At 38.4% G+C, this 22216-nt stretch overlaps 2 protein-coding genes across 2 annotated transcripts in view; one reads left to right on the plus strand and one right to left on the minus strand.

Annotated features, from left to right (window-relative positions):
* Positions 1–22216, minus strand: part of LOC120635734 — a 127936-nt gene that overhangs the window by 79698 nt on the left and 26022 nt on the right. The window lies entirely within an intron of this gene.
* LOC120635735 overlaps positions 1–22216 on the plus strand; it is a 62735-nt gene that overhangs the window by 20080 nt on the left and 20439 nt on the right. Inside the window, exons 4-11 of the mRNA XM_039906863.1 lie at positions 728–961; positions 7847–7947; positions 10292–10456; positions 11478–11600; positions 13630–13749; positions 16155–16284; positions 17842–17965; positions 18693–18844. Coding sequence (XP_039762797.1) covers positions 728–961; positions 7847–7947; positions 10292–10456; positions 11478–11600; positions 13630–13749; positions 16155–16284; positions 17842–17965; positions 18693–18844 — 1149 coding nt within the window. The remainder of the gene's footprint in view (positions 1–727; positions 962–7846; positions 7948–10291; positions 10457–11477; positions 11601–13629; positions 13750–16154; positions 16285–17841; positions 17966–18692; positions 18845–22216) is intronic.

Genomic DNA, 22216 nt, shown 5'->3' on the forward strand with positions numbered 1-22216 from the left:
CACCTTTCTTTCCACATTTTTTTTTTAAATTATTAATTGGCGGAATGTTATGCGGGGGAGAGAAAGTCATGTTATCAGAAAAATGTTGTCAAATGACAAAAACCACAATTAAATCATCTTACTCACATCCTGGGGTAGCTGGAAGAGATCTTTTATAGAAATAAGATTTCCTTTGTACACTTCATGTATCATATGTTCACAATCACAATTTATGGTACATCCCTAATATCCCTGCTGATATTATAAATATCAATGTAAGTTTGTTTGTTACGCTTTCACGCAAAAACTACTTAACCGATCCTCATGAAACTTTGTACACATATTCTTGGAAGTGTAAGAAGTAATAAAGGATACTTTTTATACCGACATTAAGCTCGGTTCCTTTGGGAGAGGGGATGAAAGTGTTTGACGATTTTACACAATAACTCCGACACATGAAAACCGATAAAAATAATTATTTTTGTATTATAGAAGTTATAATATGAGTTTAATTTTGCCCAAACTGTGGTTGGAGATAGAGGACGGAACTCCTCAGCGGACAGCAGAAAACCCCTCATTTAAGGCTTAGCAAAACTGAATACTTTAATTTTTTTTTAAACTACATACAACTAAATTGAATGCCACATCAAAAAACAAAATCAAACGCAGACGAAATCGCGGGCAACAGCTTGTTAATAATAAATAAATAAAAAAAACAATATCACTAACGAAATATTTCCTTTTCCAGCTGTCAAGCAACCGATGGACTTGCGTAAATTGGACAAACCCCGCCCATTACCGGCGCTAAGCAAGAGCTCGACCCTCAGATCCTGGCTGGAGGACTCCTGGCTGCGACCACCAGCCGGCATCCTGGTGCCCTTGAGACCCCTGGCCCTGAGCAGGGCTCTGGGGGTGTGGAACGATCTGGCGGAGGAAGGGTTGAACGTAACCGATATAGTCGTCGTGGGATACGATTCCAATGGTATGTAGCTATCAACATCAAATCGACCCATTACCGGCCCACTACAGGGCACGGGTCTCCTCCCACATTGAGAAGAGTTTAGTCCTTAGTCCACCACGCTGGCCCAGTGCGGATTGGTGGACTCCACAAGCCTTCGAAAACCTTATGGAGAACTCTCAGGCACGCAGGTTTCCTCACGATGTTTTCTTAGGCCGGAAACACCACGCTAGCCCAATGCGGACTGGTGGACTCCACAAGCCTTCGAGAACCTTATGGAGAACTCTCAGGCGCGCAGGTTTCCTCACGATATTTTTTTTGGCCGGAGCCCACCACGCTAGCCCAATGCGGACTGGTGCACTCCACAAGCCTTCGAAAACCTTATGGAGACCTCTCAGGCGCGCAGGTTTCCTCACGATATTTATTTAGGCCGGAGTCCACCACGCTAGCCCAGTGCGGACTGGTGCACTCCACAAGCCTTCGAGAACCTTATGGAGAACTTTAAGGCGCGCAGGTTTCCTCACGATGTTTTCAAAGGCCTTAGTCCACCACGCTGGCCTAATGCGGATTGGTGCACTTCACAAGCCTTCGAAAACCTTATGGAGAATTCTCAGGCATGCAAGTTTCCTCACGATGTATTCCTTCACCGTTAAAGCAAGTGATATTTTAATTAAAACGCACATAGCTCAGTAAAGTTAGAGATGCGTGATGGGATTCGAACTCGGCACCCAGAAAGTAAAGCTGAAGTCCGAGCCACTAGGCTATAAACGCTTCTATATTATTTTCGTAAGCTAAGCTACAGCCTCCCCAGCGCAGTGGTGGAAGCTATAGTTTATAAGCGGGAGTTCCCGTGTTCGATCTCCGTGGGGGGCAATCTGGGAATTTATACCAAAAGTGGCTATATTAAGCATATAATAAAATTTTTACTTTTTTTAATTTATACTATAGTAAAGAAAGATATGTACTGTACTGTGTCGTAATAGAAATCTATCAGAGGAAATTCGGTTATAATAATTTCCTGATTCCGGAATCAAGCCCGCAACCTCCACTAGACTGAGACTACAGTGATCACCACTGCACCACGGAACAAAAGATCGCTACAATCAGACAAAAAAGACGTTTCAAAAGTGCTTATACAAATTTAGAATTTATTTCTCTGTATGTATAATTTACTATATAGAAGTATTAACGATAATATGTACTTCTTGTCTACGACTATGTCGTAATAACAACTATTGATATTATACTTCAATTGACTTCTTACGCAATCGCGCCAATAATTACTATTACTTATAATTGGTGTTTAGTGACGTTAGATGACTCGGAGCATTCTAGATGTATCTACGTCCCTACATTATAAAAATACTAACATTCAAGCCAAGGAATTCAGCTGGTGAATTTCACCAACTAAAATTTAGTTATTTTTTAAATGTCAGGACAAAGTTAAAATGTAAGGCAATTTACCTAAAGACTTAAAAGAACTACAGATCAATTTCACAAGGTATTTTTTTGTATACCTTAGCGATTTCCTTCCATTTAGGGCAAAGTTTAAAACTTTAAAAGTTCTAAAATCAAACCACGGAAAAATAACTACACAAAAATCCAGACCATTCAAATTACCTACTTCAAATTGATCACAAAGTTCTATGTTAAGAATTCTAGATCAATTTCACACAACTTTTTTTTCGTATACTTTAGGACATTCTCCGATTTAGGCAAAATTAGAGCGTAAATAAATAAACACTTAGGCCGATTATTTATACCTATATTTGGTCAAACTCATGGCAAAAAGTAATATCCATTTCTATATTACTTTTATTTGAATATGACACGTGTAACATAATTACAAAATAATATTGTAGGATGCATATATGTATATTTCATGAAGAATCACGCTGTAAAACATTAAATCAAAAGAAGCTCATTTATTTTTCCATACAAAAGAATTCAAAATATTCTTAGTATTTACTTATGACAACCCTATTGAAGATCAAAGACAGACACGAGCATAGTACCTCCACTACGCGCCGCGTACCTAGTAAAGTGACAGGAGTCACATAATTTTATTTTGGCATGTGATGTTAGAGCTGTATCTTATTTCTTTTAGTAAATTCAGGACAGTGGTTTACTTAAAAATTATTAGGATTTCGGTTTTCACAGATAATTCTCAGAGACATTACACAATGTACCTTTTAAGCCCGTGAAGTATTATTTCGGTTTTCGTTTACGTTGGATATGAATATTGTTAAAAAACAATGTTAAAGTAATCTTTTTTTTGGACCGCACAGAATAGCAGACATTTAGTTATCTGGCGACAACGGTGTTGCATTTGAGAAAAATATAGTCATTGATACTTGTTATTTAAATAATAAATAAATAAATATACTACGACAATACACACATTGCCATCTAGCCCCAAAGTAAGCGTAGCTTGTGTTATGGGTACTAAGATGACTGATGAATATTTTTTTGTATAATATACATAAATACTTATAATATACATATAAACACCCAGACACTGAAAAACATTCATGCTCATCACCGAACATTTTCCAGTAGTGGGAATCGAACCTACGGTCTTGGTCTCAGAAAGCAGGGTCGCTGCCCGCTGCGCCAATCGGTCGTCTAACATCGATCGATATTTAACATCGATGTTATTCTAACAATGACGGCCGATTGGCGCAGTGGGCAACGACCCTGCTTTCTGAGACCAAGACCGTAGGTTCGATTCCAGCAGTTGGAAAATATTTGTGTGATGAACATGAATGTCTTTCAGTGTCTGGCTGTTTGTATGTATGTATCCTATTCATAAAAATATTCAACAGTGAGTACTAAGATGTAGTACTCATAACACAAGTTACGCTTACTTTGGGACTAGATGGCGATGTGTTTATTGTCGTAGTATTTTTATATTTATTTATTTATTGCTATCCGTCAGCTACAGTACTCTCAAGTAATAAATGATTTAAAAGTCTTACCGTAATGTTATGAGGCAAGCAACGCAAGTATTCAATATCGTTTAGAAAAGTTGACAAATTACCTGAAACAAATAAACAACAGTAATTATCAGTATTTATATATTATATGTTAATATTATATATGTATATATGTTTATTTATATGCACCGCCTACTAATCTTCTTGAGCTGTGTTTAACGCCTTTGGTTGCCTGGATGAGATCGCTATGTAGCGATAAGGCCGCCAAATATAATACTTTTTGTAAAAAAAATATTTATAATTTATTAATATATGTTTATGTGGTGTACAATAAAAGAATACACTTTTATTGTACACCACATAAACATTTATTAAAAATTATAAATATTTTTTTTTACTTTCATTCAATCATTTAATAACAATATGTTTAGGGATACTTAATATTCGAAAATCTAAATGTGGGTGCAGCGAAAAATGTTCAAAATAAGGTGGCACAGTTTCACATCCAATAAGAACGTGCTACAACTAGTAGGGAAAGGAGCAAGCACTGATGTCAACCATTATGCGCAAAAAAAGTAACTTTCTTTGGCCACCCGCAAAGAGGAGACCAGTTTTCCATCCTAAGATTTGTACTAGAAGTAAAATAGTTGGGAATAGATCTCCAGGACGATATAAGGGGGTGGACCGGACTTTGTTATTGAGATCTTAAGAAAGCGGCACTCAATACGGAGAGTTTTCATTTGTTGTTGTAAAACTTCAATTTAAAGAAGATGAGCAATTGATATCAGTTGTACCTACGTACAATTGCGTTATGCTACGGGCAAAGTTTTGTCCGGGTGGGCAAAGTAAAACTTGCATTCGAAGAATTCAAATTCAAAATTTCCTTATTCAGGCAGGCCTATCACAGGCACTTATAATAAATAAATAAAATGATAAATAAATATACTACAACAATACACAAATCGCCATCCAGCCCCAAAGTAAGCGTAGCTTTTGTTATGGGTACTAAGATGACTGACGAATATTTTTATTAATAATATACATAAATACTTAGAATATACATCCCAGACACTGAAATACATTAATGCTCATCACACAAACATTTTTCAGTAGTGGGAATCGAACCCACGGCCTTGGACTCAGAAAGGAGGGTTGCAAACTGCGCCAATCGGCCGTCAAACTATGTTAAACTATATAAAATCTAAAAGGTCTTCGAAACCACCGCAGCGAGGCACAGTTCCTAAGATGCAGAATTGCCCCTTTGGATGGCCAAACTAATTCGTTGGCCAACGTTACTGCCCTAATTTATAATATCTTCAATCCGTATACTCCACACCAAACAGATCCTCGTCAATATACCCTCTACGCACGTTTTGCTCCGAAACCTGCTTCTCGCGGTGTATAGCAAATTAAGCTTAATTTTGATAACTCGTGCTGGAGATTGCATTGCATACCATGTGCATTGGTTGACGGCCGATTGGCACAGTTTGCAGCGACCCTGCTTTCTGAGCCCAAGGGGTTGGGTTCGATGCCCACTACTGGAAAATGTTTGTGTGATGAGCATGAATGTTTTTCAGTGTCGTGGTGTTTATATGTATATTCTAAGTATTTATGTACAATATTCATCAGTCATCTTAGTACCCATAACACAAGCAACGCTTACTTTGGGCCTAGATGGCGATGTGTGCATTGTCGTAGTATATTTATATATCATTTTATTTATTTATTATAAGTGCCTGTGATAGGTCTGCATGAATAAGAAAATTTTGAGTTTCAATTTGAATTACGAGCAAGTTTTACTTTGCCCACCAGGACAAAACATTGCCCGTAGCATAACGCAATTGTATGTTTGTACAACTGATATCAATAGCTCAAATTATCAATCGCAAAGGTGGCTTTTGATCATTTCGCCAACCAATTATGGTAGAACTTTTTGCGGCGGCGATTGCTGCGCGTGAAGTGGACCGGAACTTTACATAACTCAACGTTCTCTTGACCAAGGTTAAGTTGTATGATAGACTAGCGGACCGTCGCGACTTCGTTCGCGTATGTGTCCATCGAGAAGCTAGAATAGATCTGATGCTAACATCATAATCATCGTGGCTATCTATTATTTTAGTTGATACATACATACATACATCCCTACATCCATCCTTACAAACTTTCGCATTTATAATATTAGTAGGATGGTACGCATGCATTCGATCGTTGTACCATATGCCTTGCGACTTGCTGTTATCTGTGAAGAGTTATGTCCTTTTTCTCCGACAATATTTATCAGTTCCTTATTAAAATAATAGAAAACATACTTGATAGTATACACGTTAAAATAAAAAAAAGGATTATTAAAATCGGTTCAAATTTAACGGAGTTATGAAGTAAAATTTATAAAAAAAAATTACACATTTTCCTGGAGGAAACTTATTGTTTATCGGGATACAAAGTATCCTATATGTTGACCCGAAATATCAGCTACAACTATACCGAATTTTATTTAAATTCGATCAGTAGTTTTCACGTGATACCCGGACAGACAGGCAGAAAGACCAAAATTAAATAAAAATCTGTTTCGGACTCGGTATCGATTATAAAGCATCCCCCGGTAAAAAAAAATCAAAATATATTAGATGCACAGTAATCTTCCAGTTACAGTTTTATTATAAGTATAGATTGGAACTTTGAACACACAGAAACCGTGCACACGACTAATATTGAAGCGTCAAAAACCACTCCACTTGAATAGTCTCGAACCGACGGTTAGTAACTTCACTCCATAAAGCAGTTGAAAGTATGAACTAATGAATTAATATACTTTTATTGCTCACCACAAAAAGTAACGTATACAATTAGCTTCATAGCGATTTCTTCCGGACAACCAATGACGAAGAAAACAAATACAAAAAAGAATGTGTAAGTCGCCCACGGGACGACGCCTGGCAGATGTGAAACATCGAAATTGTTTTCTGTAAGTTATTGCAGATATTTCATAATGAAAAGATAAAGCATTACAAATTTGTTCAACAAATAAAAAAAAAAATAAAAAAAATGTTTGTAACCGACTTCGTTGGACGCTATTTTGACCCACTTTAAACGGTCAGATTTCGTTTAAACTTTGTAGACATATCGAGGACCGATGACAATACACTAATTTGAGAAGATTATTCCAATTTCCATTATAAAAAAAAAGATTTTTTTAGTTTTTTCGAACTATTAATTAAAATTACTACAGCGACGTCTAGACCCAAATGTAAAAAACCAACGCATTACCAACAGATGGCGTTCGCGTACCTAACAGCGAAATCTAAGATAAAATACTAATTCCACAGAAAATTAAGCTACTAGATGGTAGAGGGCGTTAGCTGTTACTTTTTAATGGGCTGTTTTAAATAATAATTAGAACTTGCATTTTTAAAGACACTCTGATCGGGCACTCAGCTTAGCAGCATCCGCGTAGAGACTGTTATGGTAGTTACGTCTTAATATTTCCTTAGCGGGTAATGGGGCTCTTACCGTACACTTTAATAATTTGGAAAATAATTACAGTTACTTAGAGTTATCACGGAATTTATAGTAGATTAGATCAAATAACAGTTTAAAACAAACCAAACTAAAAAGTAGAAAATAAATGATAGTTAAAAAAAAAAACTAAAAAACACGCTTTTTATGGAAAACCGAACTATAAAATAGAAAATAAATTTTAATTAATTTAAATTAAGAATAGTGTTTAGAAATTTCAATAAATATAAATTAATGATAGTGTGAATTAAAAAAAAAATTATATTCATAACTATTATTTATTGTCAGTATTTCACGAACTGTTCGACATACTACACTGACAACGTCCCTTTTATATTTAAGAAATGTAGATTAACCTCGAAAATCTAAGTTTAAAATCTTTTTTCTGTTTTAAGCCTTCGATAATATAACAAGCCACGGCCGAAGACCAAAAATCAATGTATTCTATTGCCAACAGGTGTAAACTGGCGCTCCCGGCATAACCTCCAGCCGTCAGCCAATGGGAACAGCGATCGAGCGGTCGCTGATGCCTTGGCCAAGTTACTGCTGAAGTACCAAGTAAGTCCAACATCAACATCATCAAAGTATTATTGTTGTTGTATTAATCCTGCACTTATATAAGTATACAACGTGTTACAGAATCCCGCAATAATATTGAAGGGTGCATAGGTTTATTTCATAAGGAATCACCATGTAATAATTAAATAGTTCAAACAAACTAAAAAAACACGCTTGGTATAAAAAACTAATTTCTGTCTTTTAGTTTATTCATAATAGCGAATTTATTTAGTTTTTCTTGATCTATTATTTTTATTAGAGCAAAATTAATCGGTAACCCATCCACCATTAAAGAGATAAAATATTTTTTTTTTATTCAGTGTGCCCGTCTCTCGAAATGCAAGTTCTAATTATTATTTAAAACAGCCCATTAAAAAGTAATAGCTAACGCCCTCTACCATCTAGAAGCTTAATGTTTTCTGTGGAATTTGTTAGGTACGCGAACGCCATAGGTTTTTTACATTTGGGTCTAGATGGCGCTGTAGTAATTAGTAAAAAATCTTATTTTTTATAGTGAAAATTGGAATAATCTTTTTAGATTAGTGTATTGTCATCGGTCCTCGATATGTCTACAAAGTTTGAAAGAAATCTGACCGTTTAAAGTGGGTCAAAATCGCGCCCAAAGAAGTCGGTTACAAACAAACATACAAGTGAAGCTAATATAAAGCGTGTAAAAAGAAGCATATTTATTTTTCCAATCAAAATAATTCAAAACATTCTAAGTGTTTAGTTATGACAACCCTATTGAAGATAAAAGACCGCCGCGCGTATAGTACCTACGCTACGCGACGCGTACCTAATAAAGTGACTGGAAACACACGATTTTAATTTTGCATGTTTTGATGTGGCTTTAAATTAAGTTGTAGTTCTAAAAAAATTTAAAGTATTCAGTATCGTATTACGCAGGACTAGGATCCCCGCAAAATAAAACAAATATTACTTCGGGCAGAGTAACACCCTGGTTAACTCTCACACGTATAATGTCCGCTTATTTATTCTACTACCCTTTTTATAGTGTTTTCATCAATGTATCAAATCAACATTTAATATTTAGATAGATCATACTATTTTATTAATTAGTGTAATAATTTATGATTACATTAATAACCAATTATTGGAATATTAATCAAATAATTAAATTAACATAAAAAAGTATCTTATAATATTTATGTGCCAACTACGTCATATCCGTCGGGTGCCTATTGGGTACTTGTTAACAATCGCCAAGCCTTTAAATGAGGGGTTTGCTGCTGTCCGCTGAGGAGTTCTGTCCTCTATCTCCAACCACAAATTGGGCAAAATTAAACACATATTATAACTTCTATAATACAAAAATAATTATTTTAATCGGTTTTCATTTGTCGGAGTTATGGTGTAAAATGGTCAAACACTTTCATCCCCTCTCCCAAAGGAACCGAGCTTAATGTCGGGATAAAAAGTATCCTATATTACTTCTCACACTTCCAAGAATATGTGTACAAAGTTTCACGAGGATCAGTTAAGTAGTTTTTGCGAGCGTAACAAACAAACTTACATTAACATTTATTATATTAGTAGGGAAGTAGGGAAGGGATAGGGATATGAATGCTTGACACAACAATGTCTCGTAATGCCCTTTGTATGGTAAACTTACCTGAAGCTATACCTACATACGGACAAAGTCTCGAGGGACCGCAAGTGATATCCAAAGACATTGGAATTAACATAAATAAATGGTACGGAAAATGGCGGATAAGTTATTCATTAATGTTTACAGTACGAGTGTGGCTAATTCATGTCTCTCAAGAACAATTTGATGACATATGTTTTGGGCTATTGTTCCGCAACGCCGCGTTGTCGAGAATTCACGCTTTGTTCCACCTTTTATTCGCTGAACAGACAGTACTTCATTATAGAAATAAGTCCTTAACAACAAGGCTGCTTGGAAGCATGCCACTCCGCTGTCATCTCTCACAAAACAGAAAATTTCTAAAGATTGTTAAAGTATAAAATGATTGTTAAACTGTTTTTTGACAAAAGATTTAACTTGGATTTTTTCTTTTGGCGCGTTAGGGAAAAATGGTGAGAGTAAATTTTTACGATGCGCGCGCACACTGTCACAAAAAACCGACACCATGAAGTTAGCTATAGTCAACATTTCAGTTTTTCTAAAACAGGTTTGACAGTTGATCTTCGATCATTCTTTTTTCTATTGTTGGTGTCGTTTTTTTCTACAAACGTAGAATAAGGCGAAATATAAAATTTTCGAAAAAATTTTTATCTTGTCACGCCACGCCAAAGAAGTATAACTTCTAACGCGTGTAGGTACATAAGTGCACACACGTCTTTTTTTTTTTTCATACAGGGCGTCTATACAGACGCCACCAATGATGGAACCATGCGTGCCCTGGCATCAGCGGCTAAACTGGTGCCTTACGACAGCGCACTCTTCGTGGTCACGGATAAGGGAGCTGGTGATTCCCAAAGGCTGCCTCTGGCTTTGCGGGCTTTAGTGGAGAAGAGACTGAAGGTGAGGACACAGTTTTATAGTTACTTTTGAAGCCATGCTACAATGAAAAATTGTTAAGTAAAGTCAACATCTCCTGAGGATGCTCCGGTTTCTGAGCGAAACGTGCGTAGAGGGTACATTGCCGAAGATCTGTTTGGTGTGGAGTATAAGGATTGTAGAAATAACATGATACAGATTCTCCTGCTTTTCAAGGACTATAGCAAATTAGCTCAAATTTCATAATATATCATGGATTTCCGCAAAGTAAAGCCTTCTTCTATCCAATATGCCATGCTTGCTTTTGCCGCCAAGCGTTGCTGTGCCGGTCTTAAAGGCGCGTTTTGCCGGTGTAATTACATTGGGACCAATTAAAGTCGATGGAGTATTACAGTATTCATAATAATGAAAATTCGCTCCACAACTTTTTTCACACAAATTCTGACTGGGCGGCTTTGGCTTTGGCTTAAATTTATTATTTAACTAACATATAGTTATCAAGAAACAATTAAAATTATATTGGATTAATATTTTGTGAACTTATAGGGAGACATCTCAATGAAATCTTTGAGATGTCTCTCAATAATTTCAAAATTATATAAAACGTAAGCTTACTGAACAATTCTATTAAAATGTTAAGGATTACTTAAACAATAAAAAAGCTTGGGTGTGAATTGCTCTAGCTTCATAGCTAAATAAATTTACTATGAGATGGTGATAACAAAAAAAAATACCTCTTCTTGGAACAGGGCGCGTTTGGAACCCTCGTAGCTCTAGGTTTAAGTTGGCGAACGAAGTTATCACCATCCGCTTACAATTATGTAAACATATATGTTTGAACGCTTCATAAGTGCCTGTTATAGGCCTACATGAATAAAGAAAATTTGAATTTGAATTTGAACCAATGTTCATGATATTGACTTGGTGGGTATTTTGATATAAATACGACTGCATTATCGAGTCACCGCAGTCCCACATGGACTCGAACGATACAAAGATACCTCCCGGTGTCTAAGTCTTTAACATACGTTTTGCTTTCTCCAAGGTGTACACGATATGGACCGACCCGAGCCACCCATCTTTGGAGTCGGAAATCGCCCTACAGGATCTGAGGAACGTCTCGTCCCACACCGAGGGCGAGGTCCTGCCATACTCTCTGCAGATTCCTGTAAGTCGCCTTTTTATCAGTACCTCGCGACTTCGTCCGCGCATTTTACAATATTAACGAGTTTGATGATCACAATGAATGGATTACCAATTAATTTTGCTCTAATAAAAATATGTCCACCACGCTGGCTCAGTGCGGATTGGTGGACTCCACACACCTTTGAGAACATTATGGAGAACTCTCAGGCATGCAGGTTTCCTCACGATGTTTTCCTTCACCGTTGAAGCAAGTGGTATTATAATTGCCTAAAAGCACATAACTTAGAAAAGTTAGAGGCGCGTGCTGGGATTCGAACTCGGCCCCCCGAAAGTGAAGTCGAGCCCTCCTACCCAATGCGCTATCACCGCTTAGTAAAAATATATAACTAGACTAGGGTAGGAGTTAGTATGGTTTTTTTTATACAAAGCGTGTTTATTAGTTTGTTAGTAAAAAGATGGTGACTATGGGAAAACCATTACGTCGGGAGAGGCCTTTAGTCCAGCAGGGCTAGCACGGGCGGGAGATAAAACTTATATCTCCCGATTATATCCCCTGACGGGATATAACTAACGTGCCCACCTTCTAAATCACTGGAACATGGATTAGTAGAACTTCACCCCCGTTTATTAATACACATATATTATTCGGGGGTTTATTTGATTATCTCTAAAATATAATTTTTATTAATACATAACTATAACCTAAAATAAACTATTTAAAAACTAAATAAAATCTAAAACGTCCTCGAAACCACCGCAGCGAGGCACAGTTCCTAAGATGCTGGCAGCATTTCCCCTCTGGATGGCCAAACTTATTCGTTGGCCAAGGTAACTGCCCGCTCTAGGATCACCGGTAGACTCGATAACCCTTTTCGATAATTCTTTGAAAAGGGCTCTTGCCTCCGGACCCCACGGTCCCAAAGTCTCTACACCAAAAGGCACAAAAATGAAGCTGCTATCCAGGTTTTCATATTTACGCCTCTTGGCCTGCTCGGCACTGGAAGCAGCCGCACCTACCATTGACGAAGTGGCCTGGATGTGTGATGCAGCTAGGGTATCAACACAAGTTGCATCCCACAGAAGTGACCTTCCAAGCCTCCAAGGTATGAGCGTCATACCATCAGGTCTCTTGCCATCGCTCCGCGCCAAACCAATAGGTTCTAATACAGCTGGTACGTGAGCGGTAGCTAGAGAACGTCGGATGATGTCGTTGATGGTGCTATGGCGAGAGAAGCGACCAGCGCTTCTTGAACAGGAGAGTCCATGGTGACCGTAGGTGTCAACGCTGTCACCGCAGTGGCATCGTTAACATAACTATAACCTAAAATAAACTATTTAAAAACTAAATAAAATCTAAAACGTCCTCGAAACCACCGCAGCGAGGCACAGTTCCTAAGATGCTGGCAGCATTTCCCCTCTGGATGGCCAAACTAATTCGTTGGCCAAGGTAACTGCCCGCTCTAGGATCACCGGTAGACTCGATAACCCTTTTCGATAATTCTTTGAAAAGGGCTCTTGCCTCCGGACCCCACGGTCCCAAAGTCTCTACACCAAAAGGCACAAAAATGAAGCTGCTATCCAGGTTTTCATATTTATATATTTATATATATTATTTGGATATTATTTCCACTTGTGCGCCAGTGCTCTGAGAGTTGATAACGCTGTGGCAGAAGATAATTTTTTAACCTTTCCCCGGGGATATAATTGTCGCCTGCCCATGCTAGCCGTGCAGCAGTGGAATGTTAGAGGCTGTTGACAGCCGGTTGGCGCAGCGGGCAGCGACCCTGCTTTCTGACTCCAAGGCCGTGGGTTCGATTTCCACAACTGTAAATTTTTGTGTGATGAACATAAATGTTTTTCAGTGTCTGGGCGTTTACCGCTATATTATAAGTAATTAAGTATTTTACATTCATGAAAATATTCATCAGCTACCTTAGTACCCATAACACAGGCTACGCTTACTTCGGGGCTAGATGGCCGATGTGTGTATTGTCGCGTTATATTTTTTTTTTATTGATGGGTTGGTATTGAAACCGAACTCTCTGTTCCAGGATTCAGACGGCGCCAGCAACATGGCGTCGGAAACTGAGTTGCAGGAATGGGAGCCAATGGTGACCCCACAGCCTCGACGGGCGAGGATCAGCAACCATCCGACAGTCGATGTATTTGATGTAAGACATCTTTTAACCATGGACGAACCCAGGGGGGGCAGTGGTGAGCGGCTTAAACTCTCACAGAAAATGTATGAACTCTCTTAAAAAATGTATGGCGGCTAGGATACAGACAGACAGACAAAAATAAAAAAAAATTAAGTTATGGCTTCAGTATCGATTATAGAGCCCCAGGGGAACGGGTAATAGTGTTCCACCAAACCCATCAGATCACTGAAATATTAACAGAATCTAATTTTTTTTTTTTTTTTTAATTTTCAACGTGTAACCGATATACGAATAAATGTTGAAGGATGTATAAGTATATTTCGTAAGGAATAACCCTGTGAAACAATATTAAATCAAAAGAAGCATATTTATTTGTATTGCCATACAAATAAATTCAAAACATTCTAAGTGTTTACTTCTGACAACCCTATTGAAGATAAAAGACCGACACGCGTATATAGCATCTACGCTACGCGACGCTAATGAAGAGACGGGAGTCACATGATTTTAATTTTGCATATGATGTTAGGGCTGTATCTGATTTCTCTCAGTAAAAACTATGGCTGTGGTTTACTCAAAAACTATTAGTTTGTCGGTTTCGCAGATAAGTCTCAGAGACAGTACATAATGTACCTCCAAAGCCTGTGTTTTATTATTTCGGGGTTTATTTACACGCTGTATAAAGGTTAATTCCATTATATCGATTTTTTCCCGATGCTGAGTTTTTATGACGGAATTGGAGAAGCAAAAAAATCCACCTCAAACCTCTTTTGGTTGGGATAACCCCAGAAGAAACATTATAAAAAATATTTAACACCAGCTGTTTAGCGCGGTTTCACCGGCTAAACGGCTTTAATAGGCGTTATAACTAATTTTGAAAAACGTTCGGAAGTTCTATAACAAATTCATATTTTTGCAGTAATTAAAGGTTTCGTTGAGAAATTGTAAGTATATTTAAAAACATTTTTTCCCGCGTAAATGCTGTCGGCATTGGTGTGCACTTTATACATGCACTAAAGCTTTGCCTACCAAAAAAAAAAAAAAGGCGAAGGATTTTTCCATTTTATGAATTCTTCCTTCTTTATGCATGATCATCCATCATCACATCAACCCAGGTTGTGGGAGGAGACCCGTGATCTGTAGTGGGCCGGTACAGATCCTGGTAGGAAAACATCATGCGGAAGCTAAATCAGAAGGGGGTTTTTACTTCACCGTTGTAGCAAGTGATATTTGAATTACTTAAAACGCACATAACTCAAAAAAAGTTAAGAGGTGTGTGCTGGGATTCGAACTCGGCCCCTCGAAAGGGAAATCCAGCTCCTGCCCAATGCGCTATCACCGCTTTCGAGTTACGCATCTTTTTTTATATACAACGTGTAACCGAATTACCAAATAATGTTTAATAGTTATAATTGTACGAAATAACAGGGACATTTCGATTTTATTTATATGTATATAGAATTATATTTAGGAACACCTACCATAGTGGTACTTAAAGGAAGCGAGATCCGTCTGTGCTTTTTTTTATGACGATGACTTTTAAATTTGGACTGATTTTGATGGTTTTTTTTCCACTTTTGAAAGAGTTTACAGTCTTTTTAACGGACTTAAAAAGGGGGACCATTTTCGATTCCATTGTTTTTAGGGTTCAAACGGTGTATCACTAAGACTCCGCTGTCCGTCCGTCTGTCACCAGGCTGTATCTCGTGAACAGACAGACAGACAGTTAGACTATTCAAATTTTCACAGATGATGTTTCTGTTGCCGCTATAAAAACAAATGCTCAAAAACATAATAAAATTAATATTAAATACAGACATACAACAGACTTTTTTTTTAGTTGTTTTCATAGATACGCTTAATAGTACGGAGCACTTCGTGCGAGAGTCCGACTCGCACTTGGCCTGATTTTGAAATTTTTGTAACATAAGTACCCCGTCATTCATGAACCGATTTGTTTTTGAAGTTATACATCTTTTGGCGCGTTAGGGAAAAATGGTGAGAGTAAATTTATACGATGCGCGCGCACACCGTCACAAAAAACCGACACCATGAAGTTAGCTATAGTCAACATTTTTAGTTTTTCTAAAAATGGTTTGACAGTTGACTTTCAATAATTCAAACATTACCTTGTTTCTATAGTTAGTGTAGTTTTTTCTACAAAAGGCGAAAGATACAATTTTTGTAAAGATTCTATTTCTATTTATTACTATTCTTTAAATAAAAAAAAAACGTGTTTGTACTTATGTACACGCGTTAGAAGTTATACTTCTTTGGCGTAACAAGATAAAAATCTTTTCATAAATTTTATCCTCGTACTTCCCCGGACGAGCCCTGTCACAAAAAGCTCCGCTGCTACTGTATTCTAATTTTCCGTCAGCACACAGCATTGACTTACAATCTGTCTCTATTCACAGACCCTGCTTATGCGACGGGGTGGCGGTGACGCCATCACCCGTGGCTTGCCAATTGAGAATGGCGTGACAGTATTGAGGGTACTAATTGAAGGTGACGTCGACCATGCTGTCCTTTATCCACCCAATGAAGGTAAGTAATCAGCAGAGCTAGAACAGGCAGGAGACAAAAATTATATTCCCCTGACAAGGGATACATACATACCGCTTTGTTTTCCGTTCCGGTACGATAAAGTACCGGAATGAAATAGCTTAGTGGCACGTCTTTGTCGGTAGGTTGGTAACTAGCAACGGCCGAAGCCTCCAACCGGACCGTCACACACGCACACACACGTGATAAAAGCTCGATATGTATTTTTTTTTCGAACGCCATTATTTTCCCACGTGTCACCACATCCAATTTGCCAACGACATAATGATCACGACAAAACAAATCGTTACCATTACAACGAATTACTCCTGCAAGGTTATGTTATGCGTTTACGAATTATTATTTCAATGTATTATGTCCGGAGGCTTGGAGCGTTCACTATTAAGTATTATTATATGCTAGTATGTTGTACAAGAAGCGGCTATAGACCAGTGGGTAGTACTTCAACTAAACTATGGGGGGGGGGGGGTTTCTATCGTTTTAGGGTACTATCGTTTCTAACTTACTTATGTGCGTTTTAAACACTCGCTTCAACGTTGAAGGAAAACATCGTGAAGAAACCTGCATGCCTGAGAGTTCTCCATAATGTTCTCAAAGGCGTGTGGAGGCCACCAATCCGCTTTGGGACAGCGTGGTGGACTACGGCCTTAACCCCTTCTCACTGTGGGAGAAGACCCGTGCCCTGTAGTGGGCCAGTAATGGGTTGATATCATGATAAGAAACTCAAATCAGCTTACTAGGAAAATATAATTTTTGAAGTGCTGCTTATTAGGAAAGAAGTTAATCAACATCTGAACAACTTCTTGTGCCCTGGTACCCCAACGACATAAGACCATGGTTCTGCAAATCAGCTACTAGGAAAGTAGAATCTCCAAGAGCTCATGCAGAAAGAATTTAATCAACCTCTTGAAAACTTATTGTGCCCTGGTACCCCAACTACTTTAGATCAAACTCAAATCATCAGTAAGGACTAGGAAAGTAGAATCTCAAATTGCTTATTAGGAAAGAAGTTAATCAACCTCTGAACAACTTATTGTGCCCTGGTACCCCAGCGACATTGGATCACGGTTTTAAAGAAACTCAAAACAGCTACTAGGAACCTCTTAAAGACTTCTTGTAATTTCTACATTTTTGCGGAATAAAATATATTCCAGACTACATTTTATCATTGTGAATTTCATAGTGATCCGTTCAGCCTTTCTTTTTGTAACTTGCGATTGGTGAATAAGTAGTAGTAAAGTTATAGACCTCCCTGGCGCAGCGGTGAGCGCTGAGGTTTCAAGTTGGAGGTACCGGGTTCGATTCCCGGCAGGGGCAATTTGGGAATTTATTATTTCCGAATTTTTTCTGCGTGCGGGATTCGAAATCGGTCCCCCGAAAGTGAAGTCGAGCTCCGACCTATCTTCTACCTATCACCGCTTCTACCCTTCTATGCACGACGACGTTAACTATATTCTAGCTAATCGTGCAGGTGAGATTGCAGACAAGGCGCTAAACTGAAGCGCAATAAAAAAACTAATCGTAAAACATTGTCCGTAGCACCGCAAATCGACCTATACAACCAGACATCGGTTCAGCTGTTTTCCCCGGCCTCTAAGACCAGCAGTCTGTCACCGCGAGACGTCTACCTCGTGTTCCCCGGAGCTACCCTCGATATTGACATGTAAGAACCCTTTAAGATGTCAAGAACTCTAATATTTTAAAACTGGCTGGCTAGAAACCGTAACCGATTTACGTAGGGGTTTCATGGCGCTGGAATGGCGACCCCGTACAGGTAAACGCAGCGTTGGTCGGCCCCCAACGAGGTGGACAGACGACATCAAACGAGTCGCTGGAAACAAGCGGCCCAGGACCGTGGATTTTGGAACTCCCTACAAAAGACCTACGTCCAGCAGTGGACATCAATCGGTTGGAGTGATGATGTATCGATTACGTAGTCCTTTATACTATAACTAGCTGTTGCCTGCGACTTCGTCTGCGTTTGATATTGTTTTTAAAGTATTCAGTAACGCCTTAAATAAGGGATTTACTGCTATCCGCGGATGAGTTCTGTCCTCTATCTCCAACCACATTCATCGGATCTACACAAAGTTTGGGCAAAATTAAACACATACTATAAGAGTTATGGTGTAAAATTGTCAAACACTTTCATCCCCTCCCCCAAAGGAACCGAGCTTAATGTCGGGATAAAAAGTATCCTTTATTACTTCTCACACTTTCAAGAATATGTGTACAAAGTTTCATGAGGATCGGTTAAGTAGTTTGTTGCGTTAAAGCGTAACAAACAAACTTACATTGGCATTTATAATATTAGTAGGGAGTCCCTAGGGAGTAGGGAGGTAGGGATACGGATAGGACTTTTCTATAAGCTCAAGATATGTTCCCCACAGGCTGTCAGTGCTCCCAGCAGTGATGCCAGCAGTGGACACGTCTTCCCTGGTGGGAACCTGGCACCTCAGCATGAGCTGCGACACCTGCAACTACACCCTTAGCGTCACCGCGCGGACAGATCTGCATTTCTACGTGGATGTCGAACCTAGAGGTAAGAACCTCATAAAGTTACCACCTTGATCTGGCCCACCAGTAGGGCAAGCACGGACAGGAGACATAAATTATATCCCCCGATTATATCCCCCGACGAGGGATATAATCAACGTCCTACTGCTAAAGCACGGAAATATGGAATAAATTCAAATTCAAATTCAAAATTTCTTTATTCATGTAGACCTATCACAGGCACTTAGGAAGCGTTCATACATATATGTTTACATAATTGTAAGGGGATGGTGATAACTTCGTTCGCCAACTGAAACCTGAAGCTACGAGGTTTCCAAACGCGCCCTGGTCTAAGAAGAGCCCACAACAAACTTAGCCGGGTAATTTTTTTTTTTGTTATCACCATCTCACAGTCAATTTATATAAAGCTATTTCACACCCAAGTTTTTTTTATCGTTTAAGAAGATTTTTTTATTTTTTTTTTATTAACGATAGGCCAGCGTTTGACGACAATCATGCCCGTTAGAAAGCAACGATGAGGTCTAGGTTGGAGCACGCTTGCCTAGAAAAAGCCTATTCACTCTAGCCTTGAAGGTACTCAAATTATACGTGGCAGGAAACACAGTTGCCGGGAGGGCGTTCCACATCTTAGCGGCACGTGTCAGAAACGTGGATAAAAAACGTTTCGTGTGTGTTGATGGAATATCAACCACAAAAGGATGCCACCACTCACGGTGTCTCGCTGTTCTGCGGTAGAACGGGGAAGGAGGACAAGATTGTGAAGTTCCTGAGCACACTCACCGAAGTATATCCGGTAAAAAACCGATTAACAGGCAACATTGAGTCGGTGCTGGAGACTATGTAGTTTCGACTGTGTTAACGAATTGTCGCCTATAATTCTCCTGGAGCGACGATCCACCATATTAGAATTGTAGTCCCGTTTATTATTGCGCATAGATTATTTGGATATTATTTCCACTTGTGGTGCGATAGTGCTCTGAGAGTTGATAAAGCTGTGGGAGATGCACAATTTTTACCCATTTCCAGGGAATATAATTGTCCCCTGCCCATGCTGGCCGTGCTGATGGTAATTTTCTTTGTTTCGTGTTTAAGGTTTGATGGCCGATTGGCGCAGTTTGCAGCGACCCTGCTTTCTGAGCCCAGGGTCGTGGGTTCGATTCCCACTACTGGAAAATGTTTGTGTGATGAGCATGAATGTTTTTCAGTGTCTGGGTGTTTATATGTATTTTCTAAGTATTTATGTATATTATTCATAAAAATATTCATCAGGCATCTTAGTACCCATAACACAAGCTACGCTTACTTTGGGGCTAGATGGCGATGTGTGTATTGTCGTAGTATTTATTTAAGGTTGCTTGCATAGCTTTCATCTCTCACAAGATGTAAATAGTTAATGTTGGAAAAGAGCAACTGCTGAGGGTCTTGCCATCTTCTCGGTAGAATCTGCCTTCCGAACCGGTGGTAGAGTCGCTACACACAGACAGACTTGACGTTTCAAAAGTGTTTATCTTAGGCCTACTTGAAATAAATGAATTTTGAATTTCGGACAAAGTCGCGAGATATCCATAGTTATTAAAAAAAAGACACGTAATTCATTTATTATACCTTATTAAGTTAGTGTAAAATCAACATCACGTAGTAAAAAAACATCTTTTTTGTCATTGAATTCGGAACCGCAAAACGGGATATAGCAAAAACCAGTTCATTACCCGTGTGGCTAGTTGTCATCCATATATATAAAATTTCCATACTTATAATGAATCAAATCATCGCGTCCGTTTGTTTATTCGTAATAAATCTTAAGCTTCCGTTTTGCGTCACGGGAAATGGCCTAACGCTTTCGCATCGCGTATATATTTTGACGACCTCGCTGGCGCAACGCTTGAGCGCTATGAGTTTAAGTAGGAGGTCCCTGATTCGATTCCCTGTCTGGTCTGGTGGGAGGCTTTGCCCGTGGCTAGTTATAACCCTACCGACAAATGCGTGCCGCTAAGCGATTCAGTATTCCGGTGCGATGCCGCGTAGAAACCGATTAGGGGTGTGACTACCATACTCACTAGTGATCCTACGGGATCTACTTAAGGAATCGGGATAAAAGGTAGCCTGTGTTCTCTTCCATTTTAAAGGCTACATGCATGCCAAATATCTTCCAAAACCCTTCAGACGTTTTTGCGTGATTAAGTAACAAACATTCACACTTTCATATTCTTAATATTTTTATTTTTTTATTTATTTATACTCTTTATTTGCACACAAATAAAAATACAGAAGAAGAATAAAAGAAAACACAAACAGAAGAAGTATACAAAAGGCGGCCTTATCGCTTTGTAGCGATCTCTTCCAGGCAACTTTAGGATAAGGAAAAAAAAAGGATAACATACTGCAGGTTTTGCATATTAAAAAAAAAAATACATACTAATAACTTCATACTAATACTTAAACTAGATTACACAAACAAAATAATACATAATATATTAAATATTAAAAAAAAAAAAAAATAATAATATTAAGTAGGATTACAAAATAGGATGATGTAGGATTAAAAAAAGAGAGAAAAAAAAAGTCCACCAATCCGCTATGGGCAGCGTGGTGGATAAAACTAAACCAGCCTAAACCGTTCTCATTGTGAGAGTAGTCCGTGCCCTGTAGACGGACGGTAATGGCCAGTGGCGTGCACTGGGTTTCTCACCAGGGTGTGCATACAGCAGGAAAATTGTATAAACCAGCAACAATTCTCCTTTTATACAAGTTATATATCAATTTTAGGGTATGCAGTGCTTTTGTGCATCTATGAAGTGCACGCCACTGGTAATGGCTTGATATGATGATGATGATATTACAAATATACATGTATTATAATACTACGACAATACACACATCGCCATCTAGCCCCAAAGTAAGCGAAGCTTATGTTATGGGTACTGAGAAGACTGATGAATATTTTAATGAATAATATACATAAATACTTAGAATGTAAACATAAACACCCAGACACTGAAAAACATTCATGCTCATCACACAAACATTTACAAGTACCCATCGAACCCACGGCCTTGGACTCAGAAAGGAGGGTCGCTGCCCACTGCGCCAGTCGGCCGTCCAACATGGCTGCATATAATGTATAAACTCAAAACTACTTCGCACATTTTAAAAAGACTTTCACTTGTACAAAGCCACATTTTCAGCGAGTATAGCATTTTTTATAAATAAGATTCCAGCCCTAAACAAATACATTCATATAACATATTTGAAAAAGTACAATGTTTTGGAAGTAAACGTATTAGAATCTGCATAATTTTAAATGAAATAAATCTTTCTAGACTATAAAAGTTTATTTGGCTAAAAGCAATTAGTAACTGTAAGTGAACGGAGTCGCGAGCGCCAGCGAGTCTTTTGT

The sequence above is a fragment of the Pararge aegeria genome, chromosome 27 (assembly GCF_905163445.1).
Source record: "Pararge aegeria chromosome 27, ilParAegt1.1, whole genome shotgun sequence".
NCBI lineage: Eukaryota > Metazoa > Arthropoda > Insecta > Lepidoptera > Nymphalidae > Pararge > Pararge aegeria.